This window comes from Dipodomys ordii, unplaced genomic scaffold, assembly GCF_000151885.1.
Source record: "Dipodomys ordii isolate 6190 unplaced genomic scaffold, Dord_2.0 Scaffold118, whole genome shotgun sequence".
In the NCBI taxonomy this organism is placed as follows: Eukaryota; Metazoa; Chordata; class Mammalia; order Rodentia; family Heteromyidae; genus Dipodomys; species Dipodomys ordii.
In genome coordinates, this window is record NW_012267334.1 from 1,356,141 (window position 1) to 1,375,111 (window position 18,971).

Sequence of the window (18,971 nt, forward strand, 5' to 3'; positions counted from 1 at the left end):
GCCTGTCTTTGCGGCGCCGGGCTCGTCTCGGGACCGCCTGGCGGTGCAGGCGCTCCACCGCTTGAGTCCTGCATCCAGGCCTTTTGTTTACCAGGTAAGGTCGCCCTGCTGCGCCCACCGTCCGTGGGGCCTTTGGCTTATGCCCTCTGGTGTGCCGGGGTCACTGAGACGCCTCGCAGCCGGCTTGTTGGTTGAGATGGGGGGGTCTCACCTTTTGCCTGGGTTGACCTTAAACCTGGATCTTCATGGTCTGTGCCTTCTTAGTAGCTGGGATTACAGGCAGGAGCCACAGCTCCCGTCCATCAGAGGGAGGAAAGGGCAAGGCAGGGGGCAGTCCCGCTGACCGCTGCGGGGCTGGGGGGGAAATGGGTCACCGAGGAGGAAAGTGTCTCTGCTCCCTTGAAGCCACTCATTAGTTCCAGGAGCTTCTCAGTGGATTCCGGAGTTTTCCCGATATAAGATCCGGCTGCCTTTGGCTGCTTCCTAGCCTGATGCCCTGGCCGGTCTCCAGGGCTGTATGGAGGAGCTGGAGAGCAGCTAGCTCTCTTTGTCCCTGAGGGGGAACCATCCAGTCTGTTTCTGAGCTGTGCAGGCTGTGGTTTTCTCTCAGATGCTTTTTATCAGGCTGAGGAGGTCTTCACCAGCAAACAGCTTTAGATGTGGTCCAGTGCTGCTTCTGCCTCTATTGATCACGTGGGCTTGTTTTTTCATTCTGTGAATGTGGTGAGTGACGGCTGACTGATTTTTAGATATTGATCTACCATGGGATGAACTCCACTATATGCCTGGTTTCACTTCACAATTTTGCTGAGGATTTTTGTGTCCATGTTAATAATCGGTATTGGCCTGTGACATTTGTGTCTGGTTTTGGCATCAAGTTGCTACTAGCATCATGGAATGAGGTGGCTCTTCTGCTGTCCATGAGAATCTGCAGTGATTGGTGTTAACTCCTGTGTTTGGCAGAACACAGCAGTGAAGCCATTGCCTCTGGGCTTAAAGGGCATCCTCTGCTCACTAACAACATCTCTTCAGTTGCAGTAGGTCTGTTTGGATTGTCTGCTCCTGCCTAACTCAGGTTTAATGGTTTGTGTCTTTTTAGGAATTTGTTGAGTTTATCTGAGTCCGGGAGTGTAGGCCTAAGCAATTGTAAGAACCACATTGTCCTTAACCAAAAGGGAAAAGCCCTGGCAGGACCAGGAGTGTGGGATGGGGCCTGGATTTGATGATGTCCTGACATCCAACACGCAGTTCTGTAGAACAGCAGGGGCAGGGGCCAAGAAGCCACCTTGACTATTCTATTCTGTTAGGAGAGCAGAGAGAGAGAGCTGTATCCAAGAGAAAGCCTCACAGAGAAGAGTGTTTTCAAGACTGGCAAGATTATAGCATGTCTGAGGCCCACTGGAATGCTGCAGTAGCTCAAGGGCCTGATGACATAGAGAAGGGAGGGCAGCATAACTGGGCAGGAGTCTAGTGGAGACATCCTTTCCTTTTCCTCCCATGGGTGGGAGAGAAGTCAGGGAAGGGCGGTGGGGTGGGGCTGATTATGCCCTGATTACCTGAGACTGACTTGGGGTAGGGCAAGACAGGGCAGAGGTTCACTACTCCTGACCTGTGGGGAACTGACACTGCTCTAGGTGCTGGTTTGGGCTTGGGTTTGTTGAGTAAAAGGCCAGTCAGTGGTAGAGCCACTTGCCCCCAGGCCAGACACCAGTGAGAACTGGCATTGCTTATTGTTACTGGTGAACCCAAAGGCAACTGTTAAAGGTAGGATGGTTGGGTTGGGGGTGTGGGATGCTTTCACCCCAAGAACCTCACCTAAAAGGTACAGAGGGACAATGTGGCCTTTGCTTCTAGGAGGTGAGGGCACCTGGGTAGGGAACAGCGGGGCTGGGTAGCAGGCTCACCTCTGGGTATCTTTGATGTTTTCATAAAAAGATTTTTTAGCTGGGCACCAGTGGCTCACACCTGTAATCCTAGCATCTCAAGAGGCTGAGATCTGAGGATCATGGTTGGAAACCAGCCCAGGTAGCCAAGTCCCCAAGACTCTTATCTCCAACTATCAGAAAACCAAAAGTGAGCTTGGCTCAAAGTGGTAGATTACTAGCCTTGAGCAAAAGAGCTTAAGGACAATGCCCAGCTCTGAGTTCAAGCCTGATGGCTGACTCTGTGTGTGTGTGTGTGTGTGTGTATTATATTTTCATTAATAAAAAAAAAAGATTCAGAAGGGAGAAAATGGCCTTGACTGTTGGTTTGCATGGTAGAAAAGCAGAGGGACAGGACCCTCCTCTGCTGACCCAGAGTGACCGGAGGCTCTTCCTGCCAGGAGAGAGAGCCAGCAGCCCAGCAGTGCACGCAGAGGCCAGGAGCCACATGTGAGTATGGAGATTTGAATGCGCATCTACACAGCCGTGTGTACATACGTGCACGCACACTCATCTATGGTTTTCCGGAGAGGTTTCAGGTTGTCTGGCATGCTTATAGGACTGCATGTAGGTTAAAACAAAGGCACCATGGAGCATGTTCGGTCTGGTATCTTCCCGTTGGCTGTGAGAGCCAGGACATGGCTTCCATGTCTCTCACTATAAGGGAGCCACTTCAACCCATCCAAATGGGAACATTTTGCCCAAGAGGCCTGGAAAAGAGGAGTGGCCAGCAAGAAGGCACCATTGGACCTTATGTCACTTATGTACGGTGAAGAACAAGTAAGATGAAGCAGCCTGCACTTGGCTTCCAGGACAACCAAGACAACACGGCCAGCGTTCATCCCCCCCCCCCAAGTGATAAGTGAGGCCACACTGGAGCACTTGGGTGTGGTAGCCTTAGGTGATATGATGTGGTGGCATGGTGCTGTGGCCCGGGTGCTGTAGCCATGGATGGCTTGGTGCTGTGTGCACTGAGGTGCTGTGGCCGTGGGTGGTGCCACAGGTAGAGGCGCGGTACAGCGGCCATGGTGATGCAGGAAGCTGCGGTTCCCGCTGTGGACATCTCAGCAGAAAGCAGCGCTGTTGAGAGGACACAATGCAGCAGTCACGACGCCAGGTCCCATGGGCACCTCCCGCCTGAATGCAACATTCGCCCCTGTGAAATGCCTGAGGCTGAGGCGCCTCTGGTCCTGGTGTCTGGACTCACACTTGGTGTCTCTACAGAGTGGGTGCCACTGAGGCTGCTCAGCCAGACACGAGGAAGTCAGAGGTCCCTGGGAGTGGCCAACAGGAAGCTCCAAAAAGAAGGCTCCATAGAGGCTCAGATTGGGACGGAGCTCCGGGGTAGACGGTCTGGCACAGCGTGCTTTTGAGGGCACTGGGCCATGGCGCCAACCCAGCTCTTAGTCCCTGCCCCCATAGTGGCAGCTGAGCACTGTGTGTGCTCAGGTCCTTCACCTTTGTGACGCTAGCAGGAACTCTGGCTGCTAGACCAGTGTCCAGCTCCATGGCCCGAGGACGGCAAGGGGCAGGGAGGAGGGAGCCCTAGAACCCTCTGAGCTCCTCACCTAAAGCATCATCTTTCCAAACTAGTCCACAAAACCCGCCCAGCAGGACATAGTGCTGCACACCTGCCGTCCAGCACTCAGGAGGCAGCACAGAGACAGTTGGTCAAAAGTTCTAAGCCAAGTACCGCGGCTCACGTCTACGGCTCACAGCTACCATTCTAGCTACTCAGGAGGCTGAGATAACAAGGATTGTGAGCCGGCCCAGGTAAGAAATTAAGTCCCTAGGAGTCTTATCTCCAGCTAACTAGCAAAAATGCAGAAGTGGAGCTTTGGCTCAAGAGGAAGAGCACTAGTCTTAAGTGATAAGGTAAGCCCCTGGACCAACGTACACAGATGCATACACACACAAAAGTTCGAGGCTAGGCTAGTCTGGTCTTTATCACTAGACCCAGTCTCTGGCCAGAATCACACCAGCACACAAGCAGAGCCCCAAGCTTCTCCATACCAGCTCTCTTGTCAAGGACAGGTAGGATGGGTGCCAGGCCCAGCCTCCAGGCAGACAGATATCCCTGGGACCCAAGAGCCTAGCACACATCCAGGCAGCCCTAACAGCACAGCAGCTACTTCCCATGAAGCACTGGGGCTTAGGGGCACTGTGACCTGGTTCTCTTGCAGCATGCCAGCCTGTGAGCCACTTGCCCAGTCCTGCCCCTGGCTCAGCTGTAAAATGACCTCACCTGGCAGAGCTGTGTGTGGCTTCCGAAGGTCAGGCATGCTGGTACATGGGCTGTGCACTCAGCCTGGGAACCTGAGACCTCAGTGGACAGACATGGTGAGGGCTGCACGCACACGCACGCACACACACACACACACACACACACTCACTCACTCACTCTGAACTGTGCAGTGTAAAGTGCTACAACGATCGGTGAGGTGGGACCCGCCTGTCATCCCAGCACTCGGGAGGCTGAGGTAGGAGGATCACTTGAGCCTGGGAGTTCAAGGCCAGCCTGAGCAAACAGTGAGATAATCTCAAAAATGAAAAGGGTTACATTAATGTATATTTACTATAACTTTAAAAATGCATGTGCTGGGGAGAGTGGGAGGGAGGAGGAAGGAATGATGGGAGTTGGGTGATACTGAACTACAATATGTCTGTGAAGACGGGGTCTGGTGGAGCCTGCTAAGATCGCTAAAAGCAGGGGGGCAGTACAACATGCACGTATGTGGAAATAATATGATAAAGCCCTTTGCATAATAATGGTCGCTAATTTGAAAACCTAATCCTCCAAACTTGGTCAGACAATGTTTGGACAATAAATAACACTTTTCTCAAAAAGAAAAAACACACACAAAGGACCTGTGTACCGGTAACTCACACCTGTAATCCTGGCCACCCGGGAGGCTGAGATCTGAAGATCAAGGTTCAAAGCCAGTGTAGGCAGATAAATCTGAGATATTCCCAATAACCAGCAGAAAAGCTAAGCAAGAAGTATGAGGCCCTGAGCTCAAACAACGATGTACGCTGAACTTAAAATTTTAGGAAGGAAGAACTAAGATTTTTTTTCTTTTGATTTAAAGAACCAGGTTTAAATGTATCCACATTTGGTACATCCTGGGATCCCTCGCGTCCACAGCCTGTCCAGGGTCATGGGTCATAGAGGGTCCCAGTCCTCATCCTGAACTTGTTCCCAGGTGCGGGAGGAGGGCTGTTGCACGCCAGAGCCCTGAGCCAGGCACAAGGCCAATGGGCTGCGGAAGCAGCTTCTGAAGACGCCATGATAGCAGTGTTCAAGTCCGCCTGCAGTGAGCCGGCTTTCCAAGCACAAGTTGAAGAACCTATTAAAAGTGTGACTGAGCTCCTGCCCACCATGCTCAAGTCCCCAGCGCCAAAAGAAAAGGGAAGCAGGAATACTTACCTGCAGTCCAACCACTCAGGTGGTCTACGCAGCAGCATGAGACCCTATGTGAAATGTTAATAGCAAAAAGGCTGGGGTTTGGAATATAACACTTAATACCTATTAAAATAAGAATAGGGAGCACAGGGGAGAGGCACTCTTGAAAAAGGAATCCAGTGATGCCGAGGGACCTGGGTAGAAAGGGTAGGGAACTTCTAACTGGCTCTCAGCATCCCCAGCATCATCTCCCAGGGCACCATGAGCCCCAGGGGCCAAACAACCTTCCATAGCTACATGCACCCTGAAGAGGGCAGCATGTGTCCATCAGTAGGGGAGGGGCCCACACTGGCTCCACCCACACAGTGGAATTCAAAGGATATACTGAATTCTTTGTTTTTATTGGGGGAAAGGAGGGGTCGGTCGTGGGGCCTGAACTTGGCCTAGGCACTTTTTCTCAGCTCTTCAGCTCAAGGCTAGTGCTCTACTACTTGAGCCACAGAGTCACTTCTGGCTTTTTCTGCTTAGGTGGTACTGAGGAATCAAACGCAGGGGCTCATGCATACAAGGATGCACTCTACCACGGAGCCACCTTTCCAGCCCCTGTACTGAATTCTTGAGAAGGAGAGCAGCGCTGGTGCCTGTGACAGCTCACAAAGCTGATGCTGAGTTAAAGAAGCCAGAGGTGCTGGCACTGCAGCTCACGCCTGACATCCTAGCTACTCAGGAGGCTGAGAGCTGAGGATCATGGTTCAAAACCGGCTTGGGGCTGGGCGCCTTGGTTCATGCCTGTCATCCTAGGTGCTCAGTAGGCTGAGAGCTGAGGATCACAGTTCAAAACCAGCTTGGGGCCAAGCTGTGGCTCATGCCTGTCATCCTAGCTGCTCAGGAGGCTGAAAGCTCAGGATCACAGTTCAAAGCCAGCTGGGACATGGAAGTCTGAGATTCCTATCTCCAATAAGCCATCAGAAACCCGGAAGTGGCGCTGTGGCCCAGGTGGTAGCACACTAGCCTTGAGCTGAAGGGCTGAGGGACAGTGCTCAGGCCCAGAGTTCAAGCTCCACAGTTGACCAAAAAAAAAAAAAAAAGCCAGAGGCAAAACAGGAACTGCTTGACTGCTCTCCACAAAAAGTCACTTGAGGAAACCCAGAGATGGAAGCAGACTGGGGGGTGAAAGCAAGGAGGGGACCGCCTGGTACACAGGTGCCTGCAGCGCTGTGGGTGCTACAACCGGAAAGGGTTAAAGTGTGCCACTGGGAATCATACCAATGCGGTTTTTGTTGCTTTTGCCAGTCCTAGGGCTTGAACTCTGAGCCTGAGCGCTGTCCCTCAGCTTTTGTGCTCGAGGCTAGCCCTTTCCAGTTGAGCCACAGCTCTACTTCCAGCCTTTTTTTTTTGGTTAATTGGACATAAGAGTCTCACAGATTTTCATGCCCTGGCTGGGTTCAAACTGTAATCCTCAGATCTCAGCCTCCTGAATAGTTAGGATTACAGGTGTGAGCCACTGGTACCCAGCTACAAATGAAGTTTTGAGTTTTTTGTTTTTTGTTTGTTTTGCTGGTCCTGGGGCTTGAACTCTGGGCTTGGGCACTGTTCCTGAGCTTTTTGCTAAATGCTAGCTCTCTATCACTTGAGCCACACTGCCACTTCTGGATTTTTCTGTAATTAATTGGAGACAAGAGTCTCACAGGCTTTCCTGCCCAAGCTGGCTCTGAACTGTGATCCTGATCTCAGCCTCGTGAATAGCTAGGATTACAGGCGTGAGCCACTGGCACCTGGCTTACCAATGAAGTTTTTAAACATGGACGTAGTTGATCTTGGTAAGAGTTGGGGCAGAAGGGGCTGGGTCTGCACCCAGGTGCACGGCAGCCTCCCTGGGGCAGGAACCTCGGAAGAGCTGGTCAGTCTTACACTTAGGCACTTGCCTACACGTGAGTGAACTCTACTAGTAAATAACACAAGGCTGAGGCATAGAGCAAGGGGTGTAGGGCTTGCCTGACATACAGAAGGCCTCGGTTCAAACCCACAAAATAAGACTAAAAAACAAAAAGGTGACTATGGAGCCTACTGCAGATTGTTTTAATTGTACAGATGAGATTAAAAGCTTTCACTTCTTTGCTGATCCTCCATCTTGACTTCCAGAGCAAGCAGGTCCTGAAGCATTTGGCTTTCGTTATCATGACACAAATTTCACCTACAATCACTAGGAGAGGTAGAGTCTGTCCAGCTGACAGCTATGTTCACCTCCCCTCTGCCTACAGTGAAATCCACAAGAAAGTCATTTCTATGAGAATGTCATTTCTCAGCAGAAAATGGCATGTCAGGGGACAAGTACACACACACTGTGTGTACCTGCTTGCCTAAAACTTAAGCCATCTTGGGTGTACTTAAGTTTTATTTAAGAAAGAAAAAGGAACCAAATATTCCATATTCTTTTTTTTTTTTTTTCAGTCATGGGTCTTGAATTCTGGGCCTGGGCGCTGTCCCTCAGCAATTCAGCTCAAGGCGAGCGCTCTACCACTTGAGCCACAGCGCCACTTCCAGTTTTCTGGTTTACTGGAGATGAGTCTCACACTTTCCTGCCCCAGGCTGGCTCAGCTTCCTGAGTAGCTACGATTACAGTTGTGAGCCATGGGTGCCTGGTATAGTTCATATTCTATTTTTTGGGGGGGAGGGGGGTCCAGTCGTGGGGCCTGAACTCTGGGCCTGGGCACTGTCCCTCAGCTCTTCAGCTCAAGTCTAGCACTCTACCACTTGAGCCACACCGCCACTTCCGGCTTTTTTTCTTTTTTGCTTATGTGGTGCTGAGGAACTGAACCCAGGACCTCAAGCATGTAAGGCAAGCGCTCCAAGTTCATATTCTTAAATGTTAAGGAAATCAGTTCTTCAACACAAACTTAAAAAAAATCAGCGTCACCACTTTGAACCCTGCTCGGTGTGTAGACTTGCTGGATGCTGGCTCTAGCCCCACTGTGCCAGTTTTCTTGGGGGGGGGGGCCTAAGGAACCATCCACCTCCAAAGTAGGGCAACATTTGTAACCCAAAGTAGGGCGACATTGGCCACCCAAAGTAGGTGACATTGGCAACCCAAAGGACTCAAGTCCAGCCTGAGAAGATGAGTTTTCATAAGGTTTACTCATGGAGCAGTGACCAGTGTGTCCCCCGTCCACTTCTCCAGAAGAAACATTGTCACTCTCTTTTCTAGGACAAAGTCAGGACCATAGCACCACCTCGTGTCAGAACAGAAGTGACTACAACTCAAATGACCCCAGCAAAGTTCCACATTTTTGTGAGCGCCATTACTCTCATGGGGAGGGGGGACGGTTGCTGACTTGGGCAGACACTGTTACCCCATGGAAGGAGGGCTTATGTGCTGCACTTACCAAGATCAGCTATAGCCATTTTTAAAAACTTCATTGGTGCTGGGCGCCGGTGGCTCACTATTGTAATCCTAGCTACTCAGGAAGCTGAGACCTGAGGATCACAGTTCAAAGCTAGCCTGGGCAGGAAAGGCTATGAGACTTTTTTTTTTTTTTTTTGGGTCCAGTCGTGGGGCCTGAACTCTGGGCCTGGGTGCTGTCCCTCAGCTCTTCAGCTCAAGGCTAGCGCTCTACCACTTGAGCCACAGCGCCACTTCCGGCTTTTTTTTCTTTTTGCTTTTGTGGTGCTGAGGAATCGAACCCAGGGCCTCATGCATGCAAGGCAAGTGCTCTACCACTGAGCCATCTTCCCAGCCCGGCTATGAGACTCTTATCTCCAATTAATCACAGAAAAAGCCAGAAGTGGCAGTGTGGAGAGCACACAGAACAAGTAAATGGTGCTGATTTCAAAATGGAGTCACTAGCTAGGAGACAGAGGACCAATCACAAGACACTCCTGCATCTCAGCTTGAGCTGGCCCAGGAGCACAAGTAACAGGTAGAGCTGCTCATATCTACCTTTGGGGTAGTCTGACTTTTGGAGGCCAATGCTCTGGAGAAAGTAAATACTCCAAAATAAGCCTGGCTCACGTCTGTAATCCTAGCTACTCAGGAGGCTGAGCTATGAGGATCAGGATTCAAAGCCAGTCTGGTCAGACAAATCCAAGAGACTCTTACCTTCAGTTACCCACCAAAAAGCCAAAAGTAGACCTGTGGCTCAAGTGGTAGAGTGACATCCTTAAGTGAAAAAGCTAAGGGGGGGCTAGAAAGGTGGTTCGGTGGTAGAGTGCTTCCCTTGCATGCATGAGGCCCTGGGCTCGATTCCTCAGCACCACATAAGCAGAAAAAAAGCTGGAAATGGCGCTGTGGCTCAAGTGGTAGAGCGCTAGCCTTGAGCTGAAGAGCTGAGGGACAGCGCCCAGATCCAGAGTTCAGGCCCCATGACAAAAGAAAAGCCAAGGGGAAAGGCCTAGGCCTGGAGTTCAAGCCCCACTGGCATGCACATGCACACACAAAATGTAACAAGGGCTTGGTGCTAGGCAATCCAAGGCACAGTGGACTGTGGCAGATGTGGACACACTTGTTAACCTGAGATCCACACTGGACTTAGAACAGAACCCTGGTTTTGAAGGGAAAAGGTGTAATAAGGCCCATTGCTTCTGAAGGGAGGCATATGGGACAGAGCAGACCCGAGTCTGAGCAGACTCCCGCTGGCCTTCTAAATTCTGATCTAGGCAAAAGGAGAAACTCAGGCATAGCATTCCAGGCAGAGCTGCTGAAGCCAATGCCCCTGCAGACAAATCCTCAGGCAGTTCTGATGGAACTCTCCATAGTTCAGAAGGAAACAGCCAAACCCTAGGATCACTGCAAGGACCTGGAGCCCTCTCTCTCACACCTAAACAAGGAGAAGGGTGGCATGTGCCCAGGGAGGCAACTACTATGAGAAGGAATTGCAAACTGCCTTGGTAAAGCCCTAGACAATGAGGGCCCATGGAGGAAGGCTGCTCCCCAGGAAGAAGCTGGGTGTTGTCCATCTCCCATGTTGCTCACAGCTTCGGCTCCTAACCACATCGTATATGTGGATGCACACAACATCCATGCCCCCCACATCTCCATTGGGCAACTCAGAGCAGCAGGTAGTGGCAGCCTGTAGACCCAAGGACCAGGCAGAGAAAGGCAGGCTTCCCACAGTTCCCCACGAAAACAGCTGTGTGGCAGGGCTCACTGCTGTCACCTACAAAGCAGGATGGTCTGAAGCAAAAAATATGACAGTAATGACTCCAGACCTAGAGCCTGGCCTGGCCACAAACCCCCGCCTAGGCCACCATGGCCTAAGCCTCCCTGGCTCGCTGCTTTCCACCTCCAGACCCAGCCACATATTAGCCACCAAGGGCAGAGTGGGAAGGGCCTGGCAAGCCAGGAGGCAGCAGCTGGGCTCAGCCTCTCCACTGGGAGGAGTGGAAGGCCCTTCAAGGTGGGACCGGAGGGGAGAGGGATCAGTTTGTGGCGTAACATCCTTAGGGGCTAAGGGAACCCCCCCCCCGTTTTGGCTTCTGTGTTCAGCAGAAGACCTGGCCAGGATGGGTGAGAGGATGAGCGGCCAGGAGCTGGGGAGCAGGTGGCATGCCCTCGGCCCACTGCACCTGAGCTGCACCCTCCGGAGTTTCATTTGCTCAGCCCCAGCCAACCATGTGCCCTTCCCACAGGTGTCTGTCAGGGGTGGGCAGGCTGTGTCCGGACATGCCACAGTGGTCAGTCAAATGCCATCCTGGACACAAAGCCTGGCAGGCCAAGCTGGACTGATGCCCCTGCCCATCACTAGCTCTGCCAGCTGCTAGGTCACCCAGCATGACCAGAAGGAAAGCAGCAAGAGGGACAGGCTGGCTGCCAGTGGGTGTTCTTCCCAAGTGCTCAGCTGTGTGAGGGGGACAGGCTCCAGCAGCCACCCTAGGCCTCTTCCGCTTCTCTCTGCCACGTGTTACTAAAAGACCCGCAGAGATGCCTCCTGCCACCCGCAGTCCCCTGCAGGTTTCCAGATGGAAGAGGCATTCTTTTAGTGTGTTAAATGTTACATGAAATGTAACAGAATGCGTGGTTCCAGCCACTTGGTGTGCAGCTCAGACATTAAGTACAGCCATTTCTACAACTTTTCATCTTCCCAAGTGGAAGTGCTGCCATTAGACACCAAGTCCCATTCCCCTCCCCCCACTGTCTCCTTCCCATCTGTGGTTTCTGTGCACTCCAGGAGTTTCCTGTAAGCACCTACAGGACTTGGCTGAGCCAGGCTCCTTCCCCTTAGCACGCTGAAGGTGCAGCATGCCGGGGTGGGTGTCACTGTCCTTCCTGCTTAAGGCTGCAGTGGACAGTGTGTGGACGGAGCTTGTGTTGTTTATCCACCATGTGTCTCTGGGGTCCACCTTTGGAGTACTGCGTTTGCAAACAATCTTTTCCATATCTACCCCGGAATGAGACTGCTGAGTCTCATCAAAGCTAGGCCTAGTGTTTTTATGAACTGCCCTACTAACACAGCTGTACCAGGAAACCAGTGCCAGCCAGGGAAGTAGGGGCACTGCCTGTCCTCAAGACTCCATCCCTCTCCAGCCCACACAGGGCCCACAGTCCCTTGCTGCTGTCCACCCTCCTCCCCCATCCCATCCCATCCCATCCTGCACTCTGCCCTCCCTGCCCTCTGGTACCCCTTCAGCCACCCAAGCAACTCTGCACCTCCCCTGACGCCCCATGACTCCCGATGCCAGTGAGGCACATGTGCACAACCAAGGAGAGCAGCCTCCACAGACAGTGCAATACTACTGCCAGGCAGGCTCAGGGGAGGCCTGCAGGCAGGTGCCCAGGACAGGTGCAATGAGCACCTGGGCTGTAGGTGTGCTTAAAGCCAGCTTGGGGCACAGGTATGTTCCTTTCCATGGTCACAGGACAAGTGCAAGGCAAATCAACCCGCATTATTACTGGTCCCTGAGCTCAACTCCCAGCTCAAGTCTACATTCAGAATGATGAATCCCAGAGTGAGCCAGCCATTTCAGTCAACCTAAGATGCAACCTAGGCCGTAAACACCTGCCTGACGATGTATCTGCTAAGATGCTCCACCTGGCCGTATGCCCAGGTACCAGTCAAGTGCACATGCAGCACGTGTGGCAGTGGCAGAGAATCACCCTGCAAGCCCAGTGCAGCCACCACCAGGGGCGCAGCACCAGTGGGGCAAATGCTGACTCACCACTGTGGCTCCTCCCAGGTTACCAGAGGTCAGGATTGGGGAGGGGTTGGTGTCCTACCACCTAGGAGCAGCTGGGGAAAAGCCACACTGGAAGGCCCAGCCAATGTGAGCAGGAAATCCATTCTCCCCAGAGATCCCGTTTCCAAGGCCAGCTCATGCATACTTCTCAAGGCAAGCCACCACCCTCGTGGGCACCAACTTAGCTACTTGGTGGGCACAAATCTGGCCAGGGAAAAGCACACACCTGCAGCACCACGGGCATCCCTGAGCACAGGAATGGCTCCCGCACTCCCCAAAACTGCTGTCTTAGAATTCCTCTACTATCTACTACAGCTCTAATTCGCTGAGAACATTCTCTTCCACCTTAAAGTCCACCTTGTCTGAGAAAGAGCCCAGGCCTGAGGCGGGCAGCAAGGTAGAGAATAGCTGGTTTCAGACCATTGGATAGAAATATGTTTAGAAAATATCTGACTTGGCTAAAACAGGTTCAGAGCTAGGTTCCAGCCTGGTACCCACATTCTCAGCCCTGGCTGAAGTCCTAGAGCTTGGCGCTTTAAAAAGTAATTATGAACAGAGTTCACAGAACAGAAAACTTGTCTTATCACTTGGGAAAACAGGTGATACTTGAGAAGGCGGGAGAAGGAAAGGCGGCCAGAGCCGCAGGATGGCCGCGGTGCCCACTCTGCTAGCCGGGAACTGGGGAACAGAGACCTCATTCCCACGGTATCACAGTCCCCAAAACCCATTTGAGACCTACCCACAACCGACGTGCACAAGATGGCCACGTGCTGAAGTGGCCCCAGGCAGCCTGGAGAACACCCACGTTGGAAGACATAGGCCATCCTTGCTGGCACTCAGTCACGTGAAGACAGGAAATAGGAAAAGGGTTTATTTATTAAAGAAGTCATCTGTGAATCACTCTGGTTAAATTAGCACACTTGACATAACACTTTGGATTGGAACATGCCTTCTTTCAAATATCAGGTAGGCTCCACAAGCAAACACCTAAGGGTCAATTCAAGTAGCATTTCAAGAGCCACCAGAGCACTGGGAAGGAGCGGTCGCCCATCCTCCCAGTGCAACAGCTACTTTCTGTAAACACGACACAAGCCAGGATGCGGCCTTACCACCGGCGCAGAAGTTGGTGAGCATGGGGTCAGGGAGGAAGAGCCACAGCTCTGTGATCCAGGCGCAGGTGCTAAGCGGCGTCTACACACGGTCCCCTCTGGCCCTCTGCCCCTTCCAGGGGGGCTGCTGAGGCTGCACAGCCAGGAGCCCCGGTGGGCACGCCTACGTGCGGTTTAGCGTCTGGAAGATTCTGGAGATCTGCAGCATGACTGGGCCTGTCTCTGGGTCATTCATCCACTGTGTGCTGTTAAGTGGGTTCTCCAACATGTCTTCAAATGCTGTGGGGAGGACAGTGAAGCTGAGCACCCGCATCCCAGGACCTTCCCCTGAAAGGCCTCACAGTACAAGGAACTACTGCTGAGGGAGCTTTCAGCCAGAACAAGCAGCACTCTCTGCCAAAGCAGAGGGTGGGCTCCACCTGACAGGGGGGCGGGCTCCCTGGGGGCTCACCAAACCTCAACTCTGCAAAGCCATGTGGCAGCCGAAGCAGGACTGGAAACACCCACCTCACTGGGCGCTGCTGGCTTACTCCTATAATCCCAGCTACCCAGGAGGCTGAGATCCAAGTTTCACAACTCAGAGCCAGCCTGGGCAGGAAAATCCTTGCTAATTAACCACCAAAAAGCTGAAAGTGGAGCTGTGGCAGAAAAACACTAGCCTTAAGCTTTTAAAAAACTAAGGACCAGCATCCAGGCCCTGAGTTCAAGTGCAGTACCAGCATAAAATAAAAATAAGTAAGTAACAAAGAAACAACTTTCTGTATAAAAAATGAGTAGCAAGCCCGTCCAGCCATGGCCCCACTCTTGACAAGAGCTCTGCCTAGGACCAGGTAGCGGTGCCAGTCATCAGAGGCATCTCTCTTTGAGACTCCAATGCCTGCAGGCCTAGCCTTGGTATGCAGCCTGCAGAAAACCCCATCCATGGGCAGTGAGGGGTGGGATGAGAAGGCTGAGCAGCCACTGTCAGACAGGAAGAGAGAACCAGCCATGGCACAGACACAGGCCTGATGCTTTACAGCCTATCAGAGAAACTGCTGAAAATGATTCTGTATAAGGCAGAACAAGAGACAGATTGTTTGGGGGGCTATGTAATGTGGCAAAATTCTACAGGAAAGCAAAGGAATGATAGGCCTTTAGGACAGCTGCCACTCTGTGCCTGATGGGGCCAGGGCATGCAGTGGAGGGATGCTCAGAGGGACCCCAACAGTTGTCTTCTATGTTCACCCTCGGACTCCACATCCACAGAGCCAACCGAGGACTGAAAATCTCAGGAAAGACCAGCTATGGTGATGCATGCCTGTGCCCAGAGGCTGAAGTAGGAGGGTTTCAAGTTTGAGCCACACGCCTATAATCCTACTGCTTAGGAGGCTGAGATGTGAGGATCACAGTTTGAAGCCATCCTGGGCAGTAAAGTCCATGAGATTCTTTTTTTTTTGTTTTGGCGGTTGTGGGGCTTGAACTCTGGGCCTGGGCACTGTCCCTCAGCTCTTCAGCTCAAGGCGAGCGCTCTACCACTTGAGCTACAGCGCCACTTCCAGTTTTCTAGTGGTTTATTGGAGATAGGAGTCTCACGGTCTCTCCTGCCCGGGCTGGCTTTGAACCTCAATCCTCAGATCTCAGCCTCCTGAGTAGCTAGGATTACAGGCGTGAGCCACAGGGGCATCCATGAGATTCTTATCTCCAGTTAACCACCAAAATTAACCACCAAAAAGCTGGAGGGAGCTGTGACTCAACTAGTAGAGTTCTAGCCTTGAGCAAAAAAGCTCAGAGCTGTTGCCAGACCCTGAGTTCAAATCCCAGAACTAAAAAAAAAAAAAAAAAAAAAAAAAGGTTGAGCTAGGCTTGGCTAACATAACAAAGGCATCTACAAAATAAGACAAAATAGGTCAAGAGAGAGAATATGTATCTATAGCTAGGCAGCACACATGGGGGAAGCACTAGACACTATGTTGGAAATGAACTATACAACTTGGGGGGGGAGAGGGGGAAAACTGGGAGAAAATGAGGGAGGTACCCCCTTCTGTTCCAAAAGAAATGTACTCCTTACCAGACTTATGTAACTATAACCCCTCTGTACACCACCTTTACAATAAAAATTCTAAAAACCACACCCACACACACATAGACTTCTTTCTTGTCATCAGTCCCTAACTAATACCAAATAACAACTATTTATATGGCATTTAACATTATACTGGGGATCCTAAGTAACCCAGAGATCCCTGAAAGCACACGGGAGGATGAAGCTGGGCCATAGGCACAAACTTCGCTATTTTTATAAGAAACTTGAGCATCTGGATTCTGGTACCCACAGAGCCGCCTGAAACCAAACCCCATGGATACTGAGGGATGATTACACTGTTTTTTTAAGCTGATGATACATGCATGGCTATTAGTTTTTAATTGTTCTTTTAGTTATAAACATTAAATATTTTTGTACATTACTATATATTATAATTAACAATTATCAAGAAAGTCCCTTATGGGCTGGGAATGTGGCTCAGTGGTAGAACGCTTGCCTAGCATGCATAAAGCCCTGGGTTCAATTCTTCAGTACCACATACACAAAAAAAGCCAAAAGTGGCATTGTGGCTCAAGTGATAGAATGCTAGCCTTGAGCAAAAAGAAGCTCAGGGACAATGCCTAGATGGAGTTCAAGGCTCAGGACTGGCAAAAAAAAAAAAAAAAAGGTGCTTACATATAATAAGTGAAAGTCAAAAACACTCCCTCTCCTCATGCGTCACTGGTTCCCTCGGGAGCCTATCCCACCAGGGGTGCGGCCTGACTCCCAGACCTTCAGTGGCTTAGGGTCCCTGAGGGAGCCCGCCCACCCACACAGACATGGCTCAGTGGCATCTGGGCTATGGCAGGAGCCTTCCACATGTGCTTGGCCCAGCTGGCTTGTGCAGGGATATCCGTGAGAGCCCCTCCCCCTCCGCTCCGACCCAGCACCAGGGCCTGGCTCAGCGGCCTCCGGGCTGTGTCTCCCACACTGACTGGGGCAGCACAGCACACATACCTAGCAGGGTCTTGGGGTTGGTCAGTCCCAGCTGCACCACCGGATTGTCCAGGATGGCCTGGAACAATGGGCTGTTGGGGTCGATGCCCTGGTCAAGCTCCTCAGGGGACGGCTTCCGGTCCCCCAGCAGCCACTCACACTGCAAGCCCAAGAACAGGAGAGTGGCCATGAGCCCCAAGGCGCCCCGCCCCTTCTGAGGCTTGCGCGCAGAAAGCCCGACTGGCATCAGCAACCCCAGCTGCACCGGGCGCCATGTGCGCCGGGCAGGAAGAAGTAAGTACTGTGTGCTGACCTGGGCAGTTAATTAGTCACTGCTACGTCCCTGGTCACAAGTCCAACAGGGCCCCAACTCCCAGGTTGGTAGGAAACCCTCACTGCCTGAATTCCTCCAAAGCCAATGAGCCTGGAAAGCCTAGACACAACTCTTCATCTCTCTCACCTGAGCCTCAACTCCATCCACATGTGGAGGAGTCACAGCTCCCCCCGCTCCCAACCCCCACAGCCTTCCAGGGGCAGAGCGCCTCTCAGCAGCAGGCATGTGCTCCTAGCATAGCACTCAAGATGAAGCCTGTTGAGTAAATGCACTGACTACGCATTCACGCGTAGGACACTGGTTTGCGATGGTATTTTCCCAGTGGGCAGTCTTTGAAGCACCTGCTGCAGCGACGCCCTTCACAACAGTACCACCGACAGCACATGGAGCCCCACAGACGATCACAGGCCACGTGTGCAGGTGAGGCAGACACCTGGTACTCACAGCAGCATTCTGCTGGTTATTGTTCACTCGGAGGGCGTCTATCACTTCCTTCTCATCGAAGCCCATCTCCATCAGGGAAATGACAGCCTGGAAGGGAACCAGATATCCGGTTAACACCACAGCACAGGACACAGCAGCCCACAGGGAGCTGCTTTAGTACAGCACCATGGCAGATGTGTGGAGGTCCTGGAGAATTTTCCACCTCGAGGTTTTCTCATTACAGCACAGCAGGTTCCAAGCCCTTGAGTCCTCCTGGCACAGGGCCGGGGTGCTGCCAAGGAAGCCCTGTTGGAGGGCAGGAGCAGGAACCTCAAGCCACCTGGCAGCACTCTCAGGACACAGCTGACCAGCCAACCTGAGACGATCCAGGTTTATCCCCATGAGCTGAGGTGGCCACACCGTCCTCAACAGCCATGTGTGAACTCACCCCCAAAGCATTCCAAACAGGAAAGACAGCCAAGAGACTGGAAGAAAATCTTTGCCAGCAATACATCTGACAGAAGCCAATACCCAAAATATACAACCCCCCAAAAACTAACAAATCAGTAAATAGGCAAAAGAGCTAAAAAGAGACTTCTCAAAAGAAGAACGGTAATAAGACACAAGGAAATGCTCAACATCCCTGGCCATAAGAAAATGCAAATCAAAACGACTTTGAGATTCCAACTCACCCCAGTTAAATTAGACATCAAGATTTTGAACAACAAATGTTGACAAGGATGTGGGGGGAAAAGGAACCCTACTGCACTGTCGGTAGGAATATAAACTACTGTAACTACTCTGCAGGGAGGTTTCAAGATTACTCAAAAAACAAAACACAGAACTTCCTTATGAGGAGCCATTCCACACGTGGCATCTAACCCAGAGCGCCACAAGCCAGGACACTAAGGACACTTGCACATCATGCTCACTCATGCTTACTGCTGCTCTATTCACAAGTGCCAAGTTATGGAGACAGCCCAGATGCCCTTCAATAGATATCAATGAAATGTGGTATATGTACAATGGAATTTTACTCATTACTAGAAAGAATAAGATCATGTCATTTGCAGGAAAATGGATGGACTTAGAACAAATCATGTTACATAAGGTAAGCCAAGCCCATATGCGAAAGCCAGATCTAAAACAGCAACTGGACATGATAACCTATAAAGGACTCTAGGCATTCACATACAAACAGTCAGACTAAAGGTTACCCTTAGAAGAGGAACCCAAAGATGTAACTCCTCTGAACATTTGAAATACTATTCATGGAAATGAGTTCCAGGAAATGGAAACATGGGGTTTTTGGTGGTGGTGGTGGTATTTGTTTTTGTCTTTCTAGTGGGGGCAAAGGAGGGACGCAGAAAAGGAGAGAAGGGTGAACAAATGCAATCATGTTATTCAGTAGACACTGGAAAATGAGCTATTTAACTTGTGGATAGCAATGGCAGGGGAGGGGAAGATTAGGGGAAAGCAAAGTGGTGACATTGTCCAAAAAAGAAATGTACTCATTACCTGACTTACAAAATGGTGACTCCTCTAAATAATACCTTGGTGTGTGTGTGTGTGTGTATATATATATATATATATATATATATATATATATATA

At 51.4% G+C, this 18,971-nt stretch overlaps 1 protein-coding gene across 1 annotated transcript in view; it reads right to left on the minus strand.

Moving 5' to 3' along the window:
- Positions 1 to 13,351: 13,351 nt before the first annotated feature.
- Ubac1 (UBA domain containing 1) overlaps positions 13,352 to 18,971 on the minus strand; it is a 37,485-nt gene continuing 31,865 nt past the window's right edge. The window contains exons 10-12 of the mRNA XM_013029363.1: positions 17,381 to 17,531; positions 16,624 to 16,762; positions 13,352 to 13,883 (exon numbers count right to left, since the gene is read on the minus strand). Of these exons, the coding sequence (XP_012884817.1) occupies positions 13,768 to 13,883; positions 16,624 to 16,762; positions 17,381 to 17,531 (406 nt within the window). The 3' untranslated portion in view covers positions 13,352 to 13,767. The remainder of the gene's footprint in view (positions 13,884 to 16,623; positions 16,763 to 17,380; positions 17,532 to 18,971) is intronic.